The following is a 22526-nucleotide window of genomic DNA, read 5'->3' as shown; positions in this document are numbered from 1 at the left end:
GAGGATCTAATCAGATGCTGTTGACCAAAAACGATGAACAACTCAGAATTGTCATTGGTGAGTCCAACAAGCACTTTCATTGTAGAGGAGTGTTGGGGCTGTGGATAGCTGTTTCTTTGCCTGGCAAATGATGAAAATCTCCATTGCTTGGAAGTTTTGGGAGCTCTCCCAAACCCCTAGTCTGACTTTTAGGTATAGGTCTGCTTCAGAAAGTACTTACCTGAAATGTGTCTTGGCTGTGGATGAATACCTCCCGTGACTTGGCTTCTTGTAGACCAAATATAAACAAGCATATGCGGAACGGTTTTCCCTCAAAAATATGTGTATGCTTTCTGTGAAGGATAACATCTGATTTATCATGTCTTAGTAATAGCCTCTGATGTAAGATTCAAAGCCTTGGAGTATGAATAAGACATGAGTAAGTTTTTACTGAAATTTAAAATGTTGCATTTTTCACTGGACATGTTTAATCATTATCTTCATTTTAATTACATAAGGGGCTAAACTGAGAAATGTGCTTATAAAGGTATAAATCTACTTAAATCTCTTTCTTCTACTCCATATTATGATTTAGAGATTCTTGGGTAATGAATACAGAAGAACTGGCATAAATTCATACCCCTTTTAAGCATTTCTTTTGATTTAGCAGTGTCTGATTCTTATTTACAGAAAATTATAGACAAGAGTGATTCCTTGTACTTTAATGCTTTATCATGATTTTATTAAAATCTTAGCTCTTTTAGATATTTCAGCTGTGTTTTGCTTTATGTGAAATGAAGCATAGCTTATTCTGAAAATACTTAAATTTAATACCACAGTGACTATTAAAATACAATTTGAAAGATTGTACACTTATTAAATTTCCTTTGCTATTGCTTACATGATTACTTGGCTTTTATTTTAGATATATTTTATTAAGAATTGCTTAATAAAGAACATTTTCAAGGTATGCAGAATTGTTTGTCATTGTGCCAAACTGATCTGAAATGTTTATTTATGCTCACATGACTTGCTTGTTTCAGGGTCAAGGAGATTTTTTAAAATATATAATTATTGTAGTCGATTTAGATGCAACCCAGCATGAATTTTACTTTTTTATTTTCCTAATTTGATGTAATGAGCAGAAATTGGAGTGCTGAATTATGGTGTGTGCAACATTGATTGATAGAACATGCTAGTTAATTGTCTTTGTTTTCCATGCAGTGACTTACAGATCTCAATTTTAGTTTTCTTTATCCTCTTGCCAAGAGTGATGGAAAATGAAAACAAGTCTGCAGGAGCCAATTATTTTCTCTTATGTGTTGTTAACATCTCTTTCCTATTGAGTCATCATTCTGTGCATAGTTAAACTTCATGGTTTACAATTTATGCTTCTCTCCTTTCCTTTTTTGGAATTTTATTGACTTTGTTAACTTTCCCTGGATGTTAATATCATTGTGAGTTCTGACAGTTTTTGTGAAAATTATATCATGTAAGCAGGAGCACTGGGTGTAATAGCTAAGCTTTGTTACTGACTCCAAAATAGTACTCTAGAATTTGACAAGACTTAAAAAAAGGGATTCACTCTTTTGGGGCTTTTCTGTGTTTGCTGTGTTCCGTAGGGAGCGTCTGAGCATGTCCTTTGTAAGCACTGAAAACTCTTCAGGACCCTCCCTCCTTTTTTCTCTTATACGCAGTAATTATTCCCAATATTTCAATTTCATATACACATAAATACATACATATAAATTTGGACTTTTTCTGGACTTTTATGTGAATATATTTTTAGATAGAAAGATACCCATCTTTGTTAAGATTGTAAGATTTTATTTTTGCGTTTGACTGAGATACCATATGCATCTTTTACACTTACCTTCTTTTCTTTTTTGTTTCCCTAACATTCTGCCTATGGTTGGCTTTTACTTCATGATCCAGGTAGAGTTTCTTTCTTCCTAGTTGAATGTAGTTCTTTACATGTACTGGTATGTTTGGTGTTAGGTCTATCGTTACGATTTTCTGTGGCCTTTGATTTTGGTAATTTGACAGTTGAAAATCATCTTAAGTATGTTTGGTACTTTTCCGGCTTGTTCCATGTATGGGTTTATTCCAAAAATGTGAAAGCGTTGTGTGACTATTTTTGTATCATTCAAGATAATGACTAATCCCAGCTCCCCAGGCGGTGCCTGTTAGCTTTTTTATACTTTCCTGTTGTTTTTCGTCAATTATTGTGGTGTGAGAGCAGGACACCTCAGGGCCCCCCAGCGTTGGGGTGCTTCTCACCACCAGCAAGCAGGCAGGCAGCTCTGCAGTGAGCACCGCACCCCCAAGTCTGATTCGGTTCTGACACTGGCTACTTGGAGGTGGTGTCCGATCCCATAGGGATCTCAGGGGCTCCGTCCCCAAGACTGCTCTCCCCACTTTAGATTCAGATCATGAGCTGATCACTGGCCTGTGCTTCTGACTTACCTTCTCTAAGTTGGAGTTCCCATCGTCTCCTCTTTCAGTTACTTTGCTAGCGTGACGGACAGGACTCTGGAAAGCTTGTTTCGTGGTTTATTATAAGGGGTATTTTAGGGGACAGAAGTAAACAGTCAGATGCAGAGGCCCGTAAGTCATGGTGCAGAGGGTCCCCAGTGCAGGAGCTCTGTCTGTCTGGAACTGGAGTGCACCACCCTCCCTGCGCATGGATGCATTCTTGTTCACTTCCTGGAAGTCCCCATGTGGTCCCCTACCCACAAGCTCTCTGAACCCCTCAGGTTTTTATGGAGGCTTCTTTACATAGTCATGACTCATTAACCCATTAGCCTCTGATGATCAACTTTCAGCCTTGGCTCTTCTCCTTGGAAGTTGAGGATGGGGCTGAAAGCCCCAACCTTCTAAACTTGGGACCAGCTGCCATCCTGAAGCTACCTAGGGGCTGCAGTCATCTCATTAGCAAAACAGTCACTTAGGTAAGTCCAGTGATTTTGGGATCTGTATCTCTGGAATTAAGAAGGCAGATCAGATACATCTTTTACAGTATCACAGTAGTGAACTTGAGTCGCTGTTTCTTAGGAAACTTCGTTATCATTACTGAGTTGCACTGATAATGCAGCCTTTCTGATAAGGTTGCTGGCGGGAGTGTGTGGAGACCTGCGCCAGCAGCCCCTCACCTGCACATTTCCCGCAGGCAGGCTTTATGTGAGTGGGATTTTGACAGGCAGTAGATGCCCCAGGGTTGATCCTTCCTTCTTTCATAGTCATGCACTGCCACAGTATGGGTTTGGGGGCCCAGAGAAAGCTCAAGTCAGAGCTCCCTTGCAATCAGCCAGCTGGTGCCATGTGGTTTCCAGGATTCCCTGGTCAGACCCAGCAAACTGGTGTTGCTCGTGGAGCACAGAACCAGCCTCCTATCCACTTCCCTCAGAGTCTAGCCTCTCCCTGTGCTCCGATGCCTTTCACAGGTACTCAGGGGAAGGATGGAAGGAGGATCACCATCCTGAGGCCTTCCTCAGGCCTCCAGTCTAGGATGGCAAATCAGTGATGGGCAGTCATGGTCAAGAGTCAGACCCTGGGGCTTGCTACACTGCCTGTACCACAGATTGTAGTGGTGCCAGGCAACCAAGACAACTCTTGCCTCAGTGTCCTGTAAGAAGATGAAATCCTTGTAGTCATTGTAACTCTGGTCTCGTAAGGCTGATAGGGGTTCCCATGGTATCGGTTAGGTTTTTCTGACGTGGCCATCAGTGTAAGCATTCCATAAGTCCTTGCTAGGTGTATGGATCCTCGTTAGAAACATTATGCTCCTTTTCTCGGTTTCACAGTGGTCACTGTAGCAGAGATCTGACCTGGGGTTTGACATTTGAACTCCCCACAGCTATGTTCTACTGCTTCTCTGAAAGCCATCAGCATGGTGCCTGGTGTGTGTTTGAAGCAGGGACTGACTGGAGTTAGGACTTTGCTAATTCATTGAAACAGAAAGTGGCAGTATGAGCACAGTGTACCAGCTCAGCATTGATGAACCCAGACTACACTAGTCTCTGATGTGTTGGCTTGGATATTGTCAGTAATGTGTCACTCAGAGTGTGCTCATGTGGAGTTGTGTTATTGACCCTCAGTTATATTAAAGAAGACATTCTTTTCAATCACTGGGTTGCTTTTGAAAAAATTGTAAGCATTCTCTTCTGGTTGACTAGGGGAGTCACTATCTGTTTTGCTGAATTTTTCCAAATGTAGGTTTATAAGCTTTAGATGGAACTGAAGAGACTTTGTTGAGCTAATCATTGAGTATGGTACACAGCATGCAGTCAGGGTGTCCTTGGGTTCATGTGGCTCAGTCTTACCCTAGAGCACTAACAGTCCAGAAGTAGAACAAAGGGCACTTTTACTCATGTCCCTTTGGTTTCAGTGAAAGAAGAGATTACTTATTTTATCATACCGCTAGAGCATTTTTTTTGTTTTATTTTCTAGTAAAAAGTAACTTTTTCTTTATGGTGAGAATCAGTACAACTTGAAAATACTGTTATGGGCATTGTGAAAACACCTGTGGGAGGGAGTGCCAGCCTTCAGTGTTTGTTCTTGATCTGCTGGTACCCTCAGGAAGGACCACTGCTGTCCACTTTGTAGTTGTTCATCGCAACAACTTGTAGAGTTTCTGCACTTTGCTTGGCTTTTAACCTGGTGGTAGAAATGCAGTTGGCTTGCGGATGCTTGCTCTGTTTGAGGCCTGTGCTGCCCGAGACTTCTCCCTGAGGCTGCGTCTCCGTCTGCGGGCTCCTCGCCTTCCCTTTGCTGTGCTGTTGGCATCAGGCTGGCTCCTTTTGCAAAGGCCGGACTTTGTTCAGGGCTCTGTTTTGTTTTGTTTCGATGATTCCTTTAGAACTCAGTGATAGGGGTGGGAGGAAGTACTTTAAGCAGGAGGTAAAATTAGCTGAATTTAGAGATAGGTAGGGATTTATTGCAGTTTTTGGCAGACTTTGGTTTTCCTTCTAATCTTGAAAAATCTTGGTGTTCAGACTCCTAGCATTCTCTGTGGGGCATTTTAATTGAAATGTTTCATTTCTCTTTTGCATAGAACACTGTTCTAGTAAAACTGAGTTTAAAAGTCAGATAACGGACACTGGCATTCTCCCGTGATCATTGACTTGTTCCTATTTTCCCAGAAGCTTACAGAGAGCCTACATTATGTGCTGTAATCCCCTGGAGAGCTGACAGCAGGTACTGTGATTTCCCCACACACAGGGTCCTGTCTCTGGCTTGTTGCCCCCGGCCGTGGTGTCCGGAAGGCTGTGAAGTACACTAGAGGCCTTCTTCAGAGCTGCTGTCTTTCCCTCTTAAAATAGAAAAACTGTTCAATTGTTTGCTTTAATTATATTTTTAGGAGCATTTCAAAGGATTATTATCTTCTTTGTCATACCTGGCTCATTTCCTGGTACAAAACTCAAAATAGCATCTGATCCCGTTGGTTGCATAACATTGAGTCATAATTTCTTCCTATTGCCGTTGGGAGTAGCCACTGCTCCTTGGATTTTCACTTCCCGTCTCATTCATTTGTGCTCTTATGTAACTGCCATTTTAGTATTTCTTCATGTCCTTGGAGCTGATGATCTGCCTTTGTAAAGGTGTGTCTTATGGGGTGCTCTCTGAAAGTGCTCCCAGATAGAAGGAGTGCAAAATGTAAAAACAAGTAGTATAGACTTTGAGATGATGCATATTTTCTTGGAAAATAAAAAAAAGAGACTGAGACACATATCTTTTAGGGAAAAACTAGGAGTATGTATTCTCTGAGTATTTATAATGGTGTAAAACTATATATTAATTACTTAATATAATATATACTTATTTAAGTATAGTGTAAAACTATACTTAATTATGTAGTGAAGAACAAGAAGGCTACTTAATTCTTTTTTTTTTTTTTTTTTTTTTGACAGGCAGAGTGGACAGTGAGAGAGAGAGAGAGAGAGAGAAAGGTCTTCCTTTGCCGTTGGTTCACCCTCCAATGGCCGCCGCTGCAGCCGGCGCACCGCGCTGATCCTGGCAGGAGCCAGGAGCCAGGTGCTTTTCCTGGTCTCCCATGGGGTGCAGGGCCCAAGCACCTGGGCCATCCTCCACTGCACTCCCTGGCCACAGCAGAGGGCTGGCCTGGAAGAGGGGCAACCGGGACAGAATCCGGCGCCCCAACCGGGACTAGAACCCGGTGTGCCGGCGCCGCAAGGTGGAGGATTAGCCTATTGAGCCACGGCGCCGGCTTGCTACTTAATTCTTTAGTAGGAAAAATTTATAGATAGCTTTCTACAATCCCAATTTATGCTAATTAATGTTTGAAAGTACTCAGTAGTTTAGCTATTATTTTTGTAGGAGGACTCCAAATTTATTTTCATTTTGTATTATATATTTGTTATTTGTTTATTTGAAAGTCACAGGGAGACAGAGAGGGATCTTCCATCTACTATCTCCCCAAATGCTTGCAATAACCAGGGCTGGGCCAGGCCAAGCTAAGAGCTTGGAGCTCAGTCTGGGTCTCCCGTGTGGGTGGCAGGGAGCCAACTACTTGAGCCATCACCTGCTGCCTCTCAGCGTGTGCATGCGCAGGAAGCAGGCATGGAGCAGAGAGCTGGGATGGAAGCCCAGGCACTGTGATATGGGATGTGGGTGTCCGAAGCTGTGTGTTCACCCCTGCGTCAAATGCTTGTCCTGTTAATGTATTTCTTACAGTGTTAAAGACTTTTGCTGTCTTGAGAAACTTAATTTCTCATATTATAAACTGTCAAATTTAAAAAGAATTTCCATTCCAAAAGTATAAAACTATGAGGAGAGTGTTATATCCTCTAACTTCAGAATTAACGTTATGTCCCATTGACCTATATAGAGGACACCTAGAGAGACAGATTGAGCAACAAATATGCCATTTATGGTAACTTTGAAATATTTGCAGAATTAAAAACTTGGACCTAATGGATTAGGAAAACCCAAGCATGAAGCAACTCATTTGAGCCCCTCTTGCCCCAGTCCCTAGGTCAGCCCCTGGGTGCTTTTCCACTGCTCATCTTCCACCGTGGTCAGTGTGAATGCCACACCCCCAGTCAGGTGGTTCCTGACACCTGTCTGCCAAACATGCGCTCCTTCATTTTGTTTTGTTAGCATAAATTTGTTTCTTACAGTACCTCTGATAATGGGGTGGGGCATGTTCATGGATCAGTCTCATTGAAGTACTTTTTAATGCATCAGATGTTTTCCTTAATGACTGTATACTTTGAAAGAGATAATGCTAAGTGTAATGTTTAAGTACAAAATTTGTTAGAGATATGAACTAATAAAAACACAGGCGGAAATCTCATCACTGCCACCCTTTATGGTGCAATGCTGAGAACATTGATCTTGATCTTCCTGCTTTTATTTTGTTGTAATTCAGATTTATACAGCTGGGAATGTTTGTACTTTCACAATTTAAGGTCAATTTATTTCTTCACCCTTTTACTAGTCTACATTTTTAGTGTGTCATTGGATGCAAGAAAAATTTTCTCTTCCATGTATATCACATCAGTGTGTTTCCATTTAGGGAAAAAAAAAATCTAAGGAATGTGAAACCACTTGTTTACTATAAGTTAGACTTTTCTGAAACTGAAACTCAGTCTTATCTAAGTAGTACAGATGTTTTAGGTCTGGGTTTGATTTTATTATTTTTTAAAGGATTTATTTGAAAGTCAGAGTTACACAGCAAGAGGAGAGGCAGAGAGAGAGAGGTCTTCTATCCGCTGGTTCACTCCCCAATTGGCCTCAAAGGCTGGAGCTGCAGCGATCCGAAGCCAGGAGCCAGGAGCTTCTTCTGGGTCTCGTCCAGGGTCCCAAGGACTTGGGCCATCCTCTACTGCTTTCCCAGGCCATAGCAGAGAGCTGGATTGGAAGTGGAGCAGCCGGGTCTCGAACTGGCACCCATGTGGATGCCAGTGCCTCAGGCCAGGGTGTTAATCTGCTGCGCCACAGCGCCGGCCCCTGGGTTTGATTTTAGACACCATCTAAGATCACTTTGCTTACTTTTTTGTCTTGAAGAGTCGATTTTAAAGATGTAAAAAGACCAAACTGTCTTTCCTATCCTTGTAGACAGTGCAACAGAGAACACTCTGTGAATGGATGTGTGGAGGGGTTTTCCCCCACTCATGAGTAAGCAATCCTGCATCAGATTTCTGGTGGACATCAACTGCGTGTCCTGTGATTCAGCTCTTTCTCTCTGGAGATAGCATTGGAGTCCACAGTTTGAGAGCTCAGTCCCACAGACTGCCTGCCACTACAGATGCCAGCCTGCAGTAGTAGCTGTCACCTAGATTTTTGATGGACTTGCTATTGTGGGGTAGAGAGATCTGCTCTACCCCTGTTTAGTTCTTCTGTGGGCTCTTTGACTGCATCTAGAAACCAAATTGAACATGAGGCTGATTAACAAGAGAAAAACACATGTTTTCAAAAATTTATTTCTGTGAAGGGAACAGATCTCATGTATTTCATATATACATTTTTAAGAACGTAATGATACCACACTCTCTGCTCCTTTCTTAATTTTAATTTTTGTATGATATACTTTGAATTTACTTTATAATTACAAGCTTAACCTCCACTGAGTAAAGAATTTAACAGCTAGAAAGACCACTGTTCCTCAGGTGTTTAAACAAGGGTCATAAACATTAATCAGATCTCAAGATGTCAGTTTCACTCATATACACTTTATTTTTTTGACAGGCAGAGTGGACAGTGAGAGAGAGATAGAGACAGAGAGAGAGAGAGAGAGGTCTTCCTTTTCCGTTGGTTCACCCCCCCCAATGGCCACTGTGGCTGGTGGGCTGCGGTCGGTGCACCACACTGATCCGAAGCCAGGAGCCAGGTGCTTCTCCTGGTCTCCCATGGGGTGCAGGGCCCAAGCACTTGGGCCATCCTCCACTGCACTCCCGGGCCACAGCAGAGAGCTGGACTAGAAGAGGAGCAACTGGGACAGAATCCGGCACCCCGACCGGGACTAGAACCTGGGGTGGTGGCGCCGCAGGTGGAGGATTAGCCTATTGAGCCGTAGCGCCGGCTATATACACTTTTTTTTTTTTTTGTACTCTGTGTATTAATTACCACAAGTCAGAAAACATACAATATTTGTCTTTTTTGTGACTGGCTTATTTCACTAAGCATAATAGTCTCCCCTTGCATCCAATTTGTGGTGAAAGATAGGATTTCATCTTTTTATGGCTGAATAGTATTCCACTGTGTGTGTGTGTGTGTGTGTGTGTGTGTATTTATCACATTTCTTATCCAGTTGACAGTTGAAACCTTCTGGGTTGATTCCATATCTTAGCTATTGTGAATTGAGCTGCTATAAACATGGGGTACAGATAACTCTTTCATATGTTGATTTCATTTCCTCTGGGTAAATTCCCAGGAGTGGGATAGCTTGGTCATATGGTAGATCTATGTTCAGATTTCTGAGGAATCTCCATACTGTCTTCCATGAGGGTTGTACTAGTTTACATTTTCACCAGCAGTGTATTGGGGTATCTTTTCATCTACATCCTCACCAGCATTTGTCGTTTGTTGATTTCTGTATGAGAGTCATTCTGACGGGGGTGAGATGAAACCTCATTGTGGTTTTGATTTGCATTTCTCTGATGGCTGGTGATCCTGAGCATCTTTTCATGTGTCTGTTGGCCATTTGTATTTCATCCTTTGAAAAATGCCTGTTTATATCTGTAGCCCATTTCTTACCTGGATTTTTTTGTTTTGTTGTTGAGTTTCTTGAGTTCTTTATATATTCTGGATATTAATCCTTATGAGATGTTTAGCTTCAGATGCTTTCTCCCATTCTGTTGGTTGCCTCTTCACTTTGTTGAATGTTTCCTTTGCTGTGCAGAAGCTTTTAGGTGGATGTGATTGCATTTGTCTATTTCTGCCTTTATCGTCTGTGCTTCTGGGGTCTTATCCAAGAAGTCTTTACCTAGGCCAGTGTCTTGCAGTGTTTCTCCTATGTTTTCCTCTAGTAATTTGATGGTTTCAGGTTTCAGTTTAGCTCCTTGATCCATTGTGGGTTGATTTTTTTTTTTTTTTATAGTGTGTAAAGGTAAGGGTCTTGTTTCACACTTCTGCATGCAGAGATCCAGTTTTCCTGACAAGGGTTGATTTTAGCTTGTTTGTTGGTTTTATATGTGTGGATTATTTTCTGGGATTCTTAATCTGTTATTGGTCAAGATGTCTGTTTTTGTGCCAGTGCCATGCTGTTTTGATTGTAACTATCCTTAGTGTCTCTTGAAATCTGGTTTTGTGGTATCTCCAGCTTTGTTTTTATTGTTTCAGATTGCTTTAGCTATTTGTGGTCTCTTGTGTTTCCATATGAATTTCAGGGTTTTTGTTTCTAGATTTGAGAAGAATGTCCTTAATATTTTGATTGGGGTCACATTGAATCTATAAATTGCTTTGGATAATATTGACATTTTGATGATATTAATTCTTCCAATTCATGGACATGGAGGATTTTTTCATTTTTTGGTGTCTCCTCCCATTTCTTTCTTTAATGTTTTATGGTTTTCATTGTAGAGATCTTTCACATCTTTAATTAAATTTATTCTTAGGCACTTAAAGTTTTTGAAGCTATTGTGAATGGGGCTGGTCTTACAAGTTCTTTGTCAGCCATGGCATTGTTTGTGTATAGAAATGCTATTGGGCTTTATGTGTTGATTTTATATCCTGCAACTTTGCCAAATTCTCTGAGTTCTGGTAGTCTTGGTGTGGAGTCTTTTAGTTTCCCTATGTATAGGTTCATGTCATCTGCAAAGAGGGATAAATTGACTTTTCCCATTGATATACCTTTGATTTCTTTTTTCTTGCCTAATAGCTCAGGGTAAAACTTCCAGAATTATATTAAATATTAATAATGAGACTGGGAACTCCCTTGTCTGGTTCTGGATCTTAGTGGAAATGCTTCCAGCTTTTCTCCATTCATTATAATGCTGGCTATGAGTTTGTCATATATTGCCTTGATTGTGTTTAGGTATCTTCCCTCTATACCCAGTTTGCTGAAGGTTTGAAAGGATATTGTAAAATTTTATCAAATGCTTTCTTTGCATGTATTGAGATAATTATATGATTTTTATTCTTTAGTTTCTTACTGTGACGTATCATGTTTATTGATTTGTGTTATGTTAAGTCATCCCTGTATCCCAGGGATAAATTTCAGTTGATGCAGATGGATTATCTTTTTGGTGCATAGTTGGATTTTGTTTAGTTAGTATTTTGTTGATGATTTTTGCATCTGTATTGGCCTATTGTTCTCTTTCATTGTATCTTTCTCTGGTTTTAGAATGAAGGTGATGCTGGCCTCATAGAACCAGTTTGGGAGAGTTCCCTCTCTTTTAGTTGTGTGAACAGTTTAAGATGAATTGCCATGGATTTTCTATAAAAGTTTGGTACAATTCAGCTGTGAAGCCATCTGGTCCTAGGCTTTTCTTTTTTGGGAGGGTCTTTATTACTGATTGAACCTCCATCTTGGTTATTGGTCTTTTTTGGTTTTCTGTGTTTTTGTGCCTCAGTTTTGGTAAATTTTATATGTCCTGAAATCTATCCATTACTTGTAGATTTTCCAGTTTGTTGGCATATAACTATAGCCATTCCTGATTATTATTTTTAATTATCTTATAACATCTTTTTTTTATCTCTGATTTTATTAGTTTGGATCTTCTTCCTTTGTTTTTTGGTTAGTTGGGCCAACAGTTTGTTAATTTTATTTTTTCAGAAAACCAGCTCCTCATTTCACTGATCTGTCATTTTTTTTATCACAATTTTGTTTATTTTCTAATTTTTTAGTATTTATTATCATTTCTTTCCTCTTATTTTGGAATTGTTTTGGTGCTTGTTTTTCTAGGTCCTTGAGGTGCATTGTTAGATCACTTATTTGATACCTTTTCGATTTCTTGATGTAGGCTCTATTTGTATAAACTTTCCTTTTAACACTGCTTTTGCTATATCCTGTGGGGAGCAACTCGGACTAGACTAAGTTACTGGAATTAAGACTTATTCTATGCATCATCTGCTCTCCCACAATATGGCACTGGGAGAGGAGTAAACAGCTTCTGTGCAGCTGCCTCCAGTTCGACCAATAAACTGCAGGAGCTGCTTCTGATTGGAGGAGAGCAGCGTACTCGGCGTGTGGGTAGCAGAGTTGGGATTGGTGGAAGAGGACTATAAAGGAGGAGAGAGACAACATGCACCAGGAACATCTAAAGGGAACATCCGAATAACATCTGAGCAGCCCCCGAGAGAGCCGGCCGGCGGTGTGCTGCTCCCCCGTGGAAGTGGGGAAAGTGGCAGGGGGAGCCGCCCTTCCACGGAGGTGGAAGGATCGGCAGCCAACCCGGGAAGGACCAGCAGCAAACCCGGGAAGGGCCGAGCAGACAAAAGAACAGCGCAGGGTCCTGTGTCGTTCCTCCGCGAATGGGGGAGCGATAATATCCATAAGTTTTGATATGTTGTGTTGTCTCCTCCATTTGTTTCTAGGAATTTTTTTTATTTCCTCTTTTGATTTTTTTTCTGTGACCCACTGTCCATTAATGAGCATGTTGTTCAGTCTCTATGTGTTTGCATATGTTCTGTTGCTTGTGTTGTTAATTTCCAGCTTCATTCCTTGTGATCAGAAAAATATATATGGTATGATTTCAGTGTTTTTGAATTTGTTGAGACTTGTTTTATGGCCTAGCATATGTTCTATCCTAGATAATGTTCCATATACTGTTGAAAACAATGTTTATTCTGCAGCTGTGGGATGAAATGTTCTGTAGATATCAATTAAGTTCACTTGGTCCATAGTGTAGATGAACTCTGTTGTTTCTTTGATATTTTTTAATATTATTTATTTATTTATTTGAGAGGTGGAGCTATAGATATAGAGAGGGAGAAACAGAGAGAAACGTCTTCCATCTGATGATTCACTCCCCAAATGGCCACAACAGCTTGAGCCAGGCTGATCCAAAGCCAGGAGCCAGGAGTTTCTTTTGGGTTTCCCATGGGCCTAAGCACTTGGGCCATCTTCCACTGCTTTCCTAGGCCATAGGAAGATAGCTGCATCAAAATAGGAGCACTGGGACTTGAACTGGTGTCCATATGGGATGCTGGTGCTGCAGGTGGAGGCTTAGCCCAAAAAACATCACAACGCCAGCCCCTCTTTGTTGATTTTTTTGTCTAGTTGATCTGTCCACTGATGAAAGTGGGGTGTTGAATTCCCCCATACTGTTGTATTGTAGCCTAGGTTTCCCTTTAGATCCATTAACATTTGTTTTAGATAGCCAGGTACACTGGCATTGGTGCACATACATTTACTAGAGTCAAGTCTTCGTGTTGAATTGATCCCTTAATCATTACGTAGTGCTCTTCTTTGTATCTTTTAACAGTTTTTGTGTTAAAGTCTATTTTATAGTCTGATACAAGGATGGTTTCTCCTGCTTGTTTTTGATTTCTGTCTGCATGGAGAATCTTTTTCCATCCTTGCACTTTCAATTTGTGAGTATCTTTGTTGATGAAGTATGTTTCTTAAATCCGTTCAGCCAGTTTGTGTGTGCGTGGAAACATAGATAAATACATACAGATATCTGTGTATCTATATCCAGCCTAGCTTCACGTTCCCATAGTTCAGAGTAAAATTAATAGACTTTTGCTTTATGGAATAGCTAATTAATAGTACCAGTTAGTTACCTCTGAAGTGTGCCGCTTCAGAGCGCCTGATGTCTTTCCCCATCAACCAAGCTAACAGGACTGCTGCATTCTCGGTTTAGCATGTGTCGCTTCGTTGAATGAGATTCATCCTAAACACTGAAGTAACCCATACAAGCTCACAAATTTCCCAGTTAGGCATCATTCATTTCACCTTGACATTTCTGTGAACTAAGCATCTTGTCAATGATTTTTGGGTGGTAAGGTTAGTTGTAGTACAGTGATGCTGTTAATTTGACAGAAAAATCATCCGTTATAGTAATTGAATAGTGTGGGAAGGTTTAAAGGCATTATTTTATATCCATTTGATGGAACAGTGTACAGTCATTAACTGGATAGTGTTTTGAAGACTGGCAATGAAAATGTTTATACTTTGTTACAGGTGAAAGAGACTAGTCCCTATATGGTATCCCATTTAAAAGTATAATCATGAAAAAATACATGCAATGCATGACACAGTACATGAATGATCTTATTAAAGAAACATAAAAATTTTCTGTTTCAGCTAATCTTCCAGTGCCAACGATTGCAGCAATTGATGGACTTGCTTTAGGTGGTGGTCTTGAATTGGCTTTAGCATGTGATATACGAGTAGCAGGTGAGAATACATCCCACTGAAGATACATTCTTTTAAAGTAGTTTGTGTTTACTCTTCAAGTGATTCCTAATATTTTGTTTTGTTTTCTGTTGTTCAGTAAACACCTTTTTCAATGTGTAGCTATAATTCTAAGAATATAATGGTGTTCCCTACCTCCCTTTCCCCTGCCTCCCACTCTCGCCTTCTCACTCTTTTCCTTTTCTTTCTGTCTTGTTTTTAGCTTTTGAGATAACTTATTTTAAATTTTCATTACAATAGAAGGCTTAGTACTTCATCAAATAAGTTTAACAAGTAAAAACAAAACTTTAGTTTAGTAGGAATATAGGCAATGGCTCTAAGCAATGATTGAATGGAAAAATGACCATTTCATCTGTATATAATCAATTTTTAAGTAATCAAAGATCACTAAAACTATCATAGTATAACATTCTTAACCAGTGATTTGACAAAGATATAAAACAAAGTTTTATAAAACTATATTTGCAGCAATACTGATAAAGATTGAAGTCATACCATGTTTATTCTCAGGACATAAAATAGTAAAACTAGAAGTCAACAACAAGAAGAACAATAGAACACTCATAAATACTTGGAAATTAAACAACATGATACTGAATGATACATGCATCATTAATTAAACTGAAAAGGAAATCAGCCAGCGCCCGCGGCTCACTAGGCTAATCCTCCGCCTTGCGGCACCGGCACACCGGGTTCTAGTCCCAGTCAGGGCGCCGGATTCTGTCCCGGTTGCCCCTCTTCCAGGCCAGCTCTCTGCTGTGGCCAGGAAGGCAGTGGAGGATGGCCCAAGTCCTTGGGCCCTGCACCCCATGGGAGACCAGGATAAGTACCTGGCTCCTGGCTTCGGATCAGCGCGGTGCGCCGGCCGCAGTGCACCTGCTGCCGTGGCCATTGGAGGGTGAACCAACGGCAAAGGAAGACCTTTTTCTCTGTCTCTCTCTCTCACTGTGCACTCTGCCTGTCAAAAATAAAAAAAATGGAAATCAAAACTGAAAATATAACATATCAAAGCCTGTCAAAAAATTTAAAAAAATTAAAAAAAAAAACCTGTGGGATATACCAAAAGCAGTATTAGGAGGGAAGTTTATAGCATTAAGTAAGAAAGAGAAATGTCTCAAATTAATGATCTAATAATACATCTTGAGGACTTAGAAAAACAAGAACAGGGGGCCGACGCTGTGGTGTAGAGGGTAAAGCCACCACCTGCAGTGCCAGCATCCCATGTGGGTGCCAGTTTGTGTGCCAGCTGCTCCTCTTCTGATCCAGCTCTCTGTTATGGCCTGGGAAAGCAGTAGAAGATGACCCAAGTTCTTGGACCCCTGCACCCACGTGGGAGACCCAGAAGAAGCTCCTGGCTCCTGGCTTCAGATTGGCGCAGCTCTGGCTGTTGCAGCCAACTGGGGAGTGAACCAATGGAAGGAAGACCTCTTTCTCTCTCTCTCTATCTCTGCCTATCCGTCTCTCTCTGTGTAACTCTGACTTTCAAATAAATAAATAAATCTTTTTAACAAAAAAAAAAAAAAAGGAAAAAGAAAAACAAGAACAGACCAAACCCAAAATCAGCAAGAGATGAGAAATAATAAGGATCAAAGCAGAAAATAAATGAAATTGAAACTAAAACAGTAATATAAAAGATCAACAAAACAAAAAGTTGGTGTTTTGAGAAAAAAAAAAACAAAGTGAATGACATGGCTGCGTATTGAAAAAGTCTTCATAATTTTTTTAAAGAAACATTTATTTATTTATTTATTTGGAAGGCAGGGTGACAGAGAGGAGACTGAAAGGGAACTTCATCTGCTGGTTCACTCCCCAAATGGTCACAACAGTCAGGGATGGGCCGGGGTGAAGAAGCCAGGAGCCCAGACCTCCATCCAGCCTACCACAGTGGTGGCAGAGTCCCAAATACTTGGGCCATGTTCATTGCCTTCCCAGGTGTGTTAGCAGGAGCTATATTAGAAGCCAAGCAGGTCGGACTTCAACCAGCATTTTGCTATGGGATGCTGCTGTTGCAAGCGGCAGTGTAACCTACAGTGCCACGGCAGTGGCCCCCGTAATTCAGTTTTTTAATACTCTTATGTGACTGTGCTGTGGGATTTGTGGTTTTTTGTCTCTGTGTATGTTTTCCTCTTTCCACTTTAGGTCCCTTTTTCTTGCAAGGCAATTAATGGGTTGTAAATTGAAAAGCTAAGGTACATCGGATCTGTTTCTGAAGGAATGTGGATTCTGTGAGTTAGGATACGGGATGTAGTCTGACCACATTTGCATATGTCAGTAAAGGAATAATTAAGTTGTTGTAAAGTAGCCATGAAAACAAACATGAAGAGAGGCAGCCTGTCCAGCTATCTGGACAGTAAGCCAGTTGCCAGAAAGTAACAGGGCAGGTGGTCTGGAGATGCTGCTGTGGCTCATGGGAGACATGAAGGTGTTTGATCCGGGGGAATTCTGGGTAGCTGGCGCATTCGTACTTGTCAGACTTAGCTTCCTCCCGATCCCGAATAATGAATGGGATCTGAACCTTCAAATATGACTTGGCAATATCAGGTTTAGTGAAGTGATCTTTCTTCATTAGAAAGAATTCACTGCTAAGCAGTTTTTAATAGAAAATGTGTGTGATTCTGCCAGTATGTCACATAGCGGGTTTACTTATTTCCATGACTAAGTATCTTTTGAAGTGGTTCTTAAAAGAATTTGTGCCATTAATTTCATTACAAAACAGAGTGTTTTTAATACATCTCATTTTACTCACTTTGCAGGTTGTCGTTTGAGTATAATGATTTTAATTTTCTTCCTTTTTTTTTAGCTTCTTCTGCAAAAATGGGTCTCGTTGAAACAAAGTTGGCCATCATTCCCGGTGGAGGTATGAGTGTTCACATCAGTGAGAGGCGACAGCACGTTCATGGGAAGGGCAGTGGGTTGGTGGGAGGCTGCATTCTTTGCTTCTCCGGCAACGTCCCTGTCGCACACGTGTTCTTGGTTAGCCCAGGCAGATGATGCCTTAGCTGTTGATTGCGTTAGCTGTTGCTTTCTCTCACCGCTCTTTCCTGTGATGTTCTGTGTTACTTCTTAAGTTGTTAGTAATGGTTCTGTTTACGCTGTCATCACTGTTTGGGTCTGGTTTCTGAAAGAATTACACAGGTATCTTGCAGCTTTTGTGTGTGCATTTGAATTTGCCACCTTCCTGAGAGCTTCATGCTGTTGTTCACTCCTTTGTGAAGGAGGAGAGAGCGTTTCCCAGGCGTTGAGCCCTGGACTTATGTTTCTGTGCAGTGGTTGGGGTCAGTGGGCAGCCTGAATTTGGTGCTGAAGAGGTGTCGTTTCTCTTTCCTGTGAAAGCACAGGCGGCCTTCTTGTATTGGAAGTCATGTAAGAAAGCAGCTTCCTAACGTTGGTGCTGACGTCTTACATTGCCCAGTAGATCTGCATTTTTAGCTCTTTCGCTTCAGAGAATTTGGAGACACTGCATTTTGTGATTTTTTTTTCAAAAAGCATACTTAAGGATACATACTTTTTAAAAGATTTATTGAAAGATGGAAACACACACATACATACACACACACAGGTATCTTCTGTTCACTGATTCATGAGAGAGAGAGAGAGAGAGAGAGAGAGATCCTCTGTTTGCTGTTTCACTTTCCAAATGTCCGCAACAGGTAGGACCACGCTATGCTGAAGCCAGGAGCCAGGCACACCAGGAGCTCAAGTACTTGAAATATCACCTACCACTTTCCCAGGCATATTAGCATGGGGCTGGATCAGAAGTGAAGCATTCAGGCCTTAAACCACTACTCTGATAGAGGATGTGGGCATTGTAAACCAGCTGTGTCACTTGCCAGATTCAAGTAACTTTTCTTGGTTCATTTTACGTACCACAAATAATAATTTCATGTATGAATGAAATAATAGTAACAATGTAAAAATTGCAGTGCTGAACATGGCAGACAGGTTTGTATGTGAATAGGTTGAATTGTATGTTTAACCTTATTATGAGAGTATTTATCTTGATTAGGGTATGTAGATAGAAATTAAAACATAAGTTGAATTGAGATTGAAGACTGTTCAGGTCAAAGTGTAAGAAAGACTTAAGTTATTTGTAAGACTAAGTTATCTACTTTTTTAATCCATGAAAATGCTCTTCTTGTAGGCTAGAAGCATTTACTATCTACTTCTGCCATGCCTACTTTTTTCATAGTAACTAATGAAAATGCAGGATCTCTGAGAAAATAGATCCCCTTGAAGAGAATTATCAGATGAGTAATATGTGAAATAAAACAGAATTTGGAGAAAGGGTGGCATGATATGTTTCTGAAATCTTTTTAAGAAGCGACCATTTACTGATACTTAGTTGCAGCTAATCCTAGAAGATAGTAGCTGTAGTGGATTGAATAGTGCTGCACTCCATCCGGGTTAAGGAATGTCAACCCAGAGCCTGTAGATGTGACCTTATTTGGAAAGGAGTCTTTGCAAATAAAATTAAGTATTTTTTTAAAAAAAGTTATTTGTTTATTTTGAAAGGCAGAGTTAGAGAGAGAGAGTGAGTTAAAAATCTTCTGTCTGTAGGTTCACTCTCCAATGGTCACAATGGCCAGTACTGGGCCATGCCAAAGCCAGGAGCCAGGAGCTTCATCAGAGGCCCAAACACTTGGACTATCTTACACTGCTTTTCCTAGGCCATTCGCAGGGACCTGGATCAGAAGTGGAGCAGCCACGTCTTGAACTGGTGCCCATATGGGATGGCGGCATCACAAGCAGTGTCTTTACCCACTATACCACAATGCTGGCTCCAAGTTAAGGATCTTCAAATGATGCCCTCTTGGTTTCTTTGAGCCTTACACCTGATGACAGAGATCCTTACAGAGAAAACACAGACAGAGTAAGGGAAGGTGATGTGGAGACAGAGACAGGGAGTGACGGCATCTACAAGGCAAGGAATGCTGCAGCTCCCAGCTGCCACCAGAAACTGGGAGCAGAGTCATGGCCCTGGTTGTCCCTTGGTGCTTTCAGAAGGAAATAGCCCTGCTGACACCTTGACATCCAAAGCTGTGAAAGAATAAACTTCTGTCTTTAAAAGGTACTGAGTTTGTGGTAGTGTTTTATAGCAGCCCTAGGAAATGAATGTAGTCACATTTTAATGATGCATAAGTAATTGTTTTTGATGAGGGTTTAGGATTGGAGTACAATGAGCCTGGTAGTTTTGGATATCTACTAGGTATTGAATGTGAAATGTTTTACATTAAAACTACTGGAAGGCACAATGGTTGTATGAAAATAGTATTTGGGTTGATTAAATGAAAAAATTGATTATACCACAGAAATGGGGTGAAAGCTTTTTTTTTCTTTTACTTGTTTTAAAGAAATGCATTTATTTATTTGGAAGGCAGAGTGACAAAGAGGAAAGGAAAGAGAAAGAGATGTTCCATCTGTTGGTTCACTCCCCAGATGTCCCTAGCAGCCATGTTTGGGCCAGGCTGCAGCCAGGAGCCAGGAACTCCATCCAGGTCTCTCTTGCAGGTGGCAGGAATCCCAGTATTTGGGCTGTCATCTGCTGTCTTTTAGACACATTGGCAGGAAGCTGGATCAGAAGCAGACTGGCTGAGGCTAGAAGGTGTATTCTAGCATGGGAAGTTAAAGTGCTGTGCTGTGCTGTGCCCCTCGCCCTGCAAAAAGGTGGTAGCTTTCATTTCTGCCATCTTCTTTCATTGTATCACTGTGCCATGCCATGTGAGGTTCAGAAGAGAGAATTTTATCCCCAGTATCCTTAAGTTCCGTAGCTTCCTCTCCAGTAGTGGCTCTGGTAACCAGACAGCACTAAGTTCTGTAGATGTGATCGGATTTGGGTTATATATTCTCATGAATAGAATCGTGAACTCTAGAATGCCGGTGGTAGCAGCTGGGAATGGCTTGGTGTAATGGGGCTGCAGAGGCTGACCTGTGCCTCGAGTCCATTCTGCACACAGAGGCTGCCCGTGAGTCTCTGCGTCCCATCTGGGGCACTTGTGGAGCCATTTTTCCAAACAGAAGTCAGCCTGGGTTGTGGGCTCAGTGAAACCTAATAAGGGAAATGGTGTACTGCGTTCCAGCACTGTGTTCCTGTTGACCCTGTCGGTCATAGTCAGGACCCACGTGCTGATGTCCACTTACTACCTCACTAGGTGTGCTGTGGGGTCTGAGAGCCCCACTTGATCGCGCATTCACAGATTTGGACTCTGCCTTCTCTTCCATCTTGGGAGTCAGTGGCCTTGATGCACAAGTTCCAGATGTAAAGACAGCACGTGCCATCATCCATCTAACCTTGATCCCAGCAACGTGGATTCCCTCTTCTTCACCACTCAGTCCAGCCAGGCTCTCTCGGGTTATGAGATCTCTATTTCTTTCTTTCTTTCTTTCTTTCTTTCTTTCTTTCTTTCTTTCTTTCTTTCTTTCTTTCTTTCTTTCTTTCTTTCTTTCTTTCTTTTCTTTTTTTTTTTTTTTTTGACAGGCAGAGTGGACAGTGAGAGGGACAGAGAGAAAGGTCTTCCTTTGCCATTGGTTCACCCTCCAATGGCCGCCGTGGCTGGCGTGCTGCGGCCGGCGCACCGTGCTGATCCGATGGCAGGAGCCAGGTGCTTCTCCTGGTCTCCCATGCATGTGCAGGGCCCAAGCACTTGGGCCATCCTCCACTGCACTCCCGGGCCACAGCAGAGAGCTGGCCTTGAAGAGGGGCAACCGGGACAGAATCCGGCGCCCTGACCAGGACTAGAACCCAGTGTGCCGGCGCCGCAAGGCGGAGGATTAGCCTAGTGAGCCGTGGTGCCAGCCGAGATCTCTATTTCAAATGAGGCCGAAGACCTACTGGCAGCTGCCCATGACGACTCATCCGTTACCAGTTATCTGTTATCTATTATCTCCAGTTTGAAGAAGAACTAGAAAATAATGTGCTATTTGTGGCTGCTACCTACATGTTCCTTGGACCATGTAAGGACTGAACTGTCCATAGGAAGGTCAGGTCATCTCACTAATTAACACCATCTTCAGCAAAAAGAACTTTGAATTGTTCTCAGAAGCCTTTAGCATGTCTCTGCTGCTGCTGGCCTATCCCAGAATCACATGCCACTTGTAGTTGTGCTTGCTGGCTGTGCTTCCAACACTCACAAACAGGATACCCTGTGGTTGCAAGTTACCAGTACCCTGTTGCAGCCTCTGGCTCAGGCCATTGTTGAACTAGAACACACTAAACCTACTGCTTTCAGGGCCAATGTCCTCCAAAAGATGTCTTTCAACTATGGTGGGGATGTGTTTGAATTAAACTTCATGAATGCCAAATTTTCCAGTGGTTGTTATGGCTTCTCTGTCAAGGTTGAAGGTGACAGCTGTCACATTGCAGATACCTTAGAGCCCTGAGTCAAGATTGCCTGCTGCTTGTCACGGGGCAGCAGGTCTGATAGAGCCCCTCAGGGCCGGCCTGGGGAGCTCAGGGGCCGAGCAGGATGATGAGTGTCCACGACAAAGGAACCACACCAGAGCCGGAGATCAGTCAACGCCCAGGGCGCAGCCGGGTTCTCGACTTTATTGGGAGGGGAAGAGCTTTTATAGACACAGAAAGGGGGCTGGCTGTCCAGGGCACAAGGCAACCCAGCCAACCAGCTGAAAGGTAAGGCAGGACACCAGCTGGGCACGCCCTCAAGGGCCTATCACAGCCGAGGACGCATACTGTTCACGAATACAGAAGTCTCCTGTCAGGCTAGGTACCTTCCCAGGGGGCCATCTTAGATCGTTGGAAACGCTGAGTCACTGGGATATGGAAGTGCGGCAAACTCGAGCAAAGGCTTGGAGGCCTTGTAGAGGGAAGGCTTAGCAACTTTGTTTCCTTTTCAGTTGAAGCCCCCCCCCCCCCGCAATTGCCACTGAAGTTGGCATCAAAAAAGTTGATCTTTCTGCCCAAAAACCACCTGCGTGACCTACCGAGCCAAAACCAAGGGCACGTTCTTCACAGACAGCTACCAGAGCTTCACCTTGTTCTTCCGGCTGTTAGATGTGAGCACTTGTGTTGAACTCAGCCCTCACCAGACATTTGTCTGACTAACCAGAAGACTGGCGGGAAATGCTGTTTGTCACTGAGCTGGACAACAAGAACGTGTACAAGTTTAAACTGGGTGCCTTGAAGACAGATTGAATCTGACTCTGCCTCTGGCACATACACTCTGCTTCATCAGAGATGCTGCCTTTTTTTTTTTAAAGATTTATTTAT

The 22526-nt window shown here is 42.0% G+C and overlaps 1 protein-coding gene and 1 pseudogene across 6 annotated transcripts in view; both read left to right on the top strand.

The window, feature by feature from the left end:
- Positions 1 to 22526, top strand: part of AUH (AU RNA binding methylglutaconyl-CoA hydratase) — a 163917-nt gene that overhangs the window by 64623 nt on the left and 76768 nt on the right. For all 6 annotated transcript variants that reach the window (XM_017342355.3, XM_017342357.3, XM_070049404.1 and 3 more), the window contains exons 5-6: positions 14192 to 14284; positions 17103 to 17159. In XM_017342355.3, coding sequence (XP_017197844.2) covers positions 14192 to 14284; positions 17103 to 17159 — 150 coding nt within the window. The remainder of the gene's footprint in view (positions 1 to 14191; positions 14285 to 17102; positions 17160 to 22526) is intronic.
- On the top strand, positions 20209 to 21769 carry LOC138847664 (dolichyl-diphosphooligosaccharide--protein glycosyltransferase subunit 2-like; annotated as a pseudogene).

This window comes from Oryctolagus cuniculus, chromosome 1 (genome assembly GCF_964237555.1).
Source record: "Oryctolagus cuniculus chromosome 1, mOryCun1.1, whole genome shotgun sequence".
In the NCBI taxonomy this organism is placed as follows: Eukaryota; Metazoa; Chordata; class Mammalia; order Lagomorpha; family Leporidae; genus Oryctolagus; species Oryctolagus cuniculus.
Note: the sequence above shows the minus strand (reverse complement) of the source record. Positions and strands in the feature narration are given on the sequence as shown.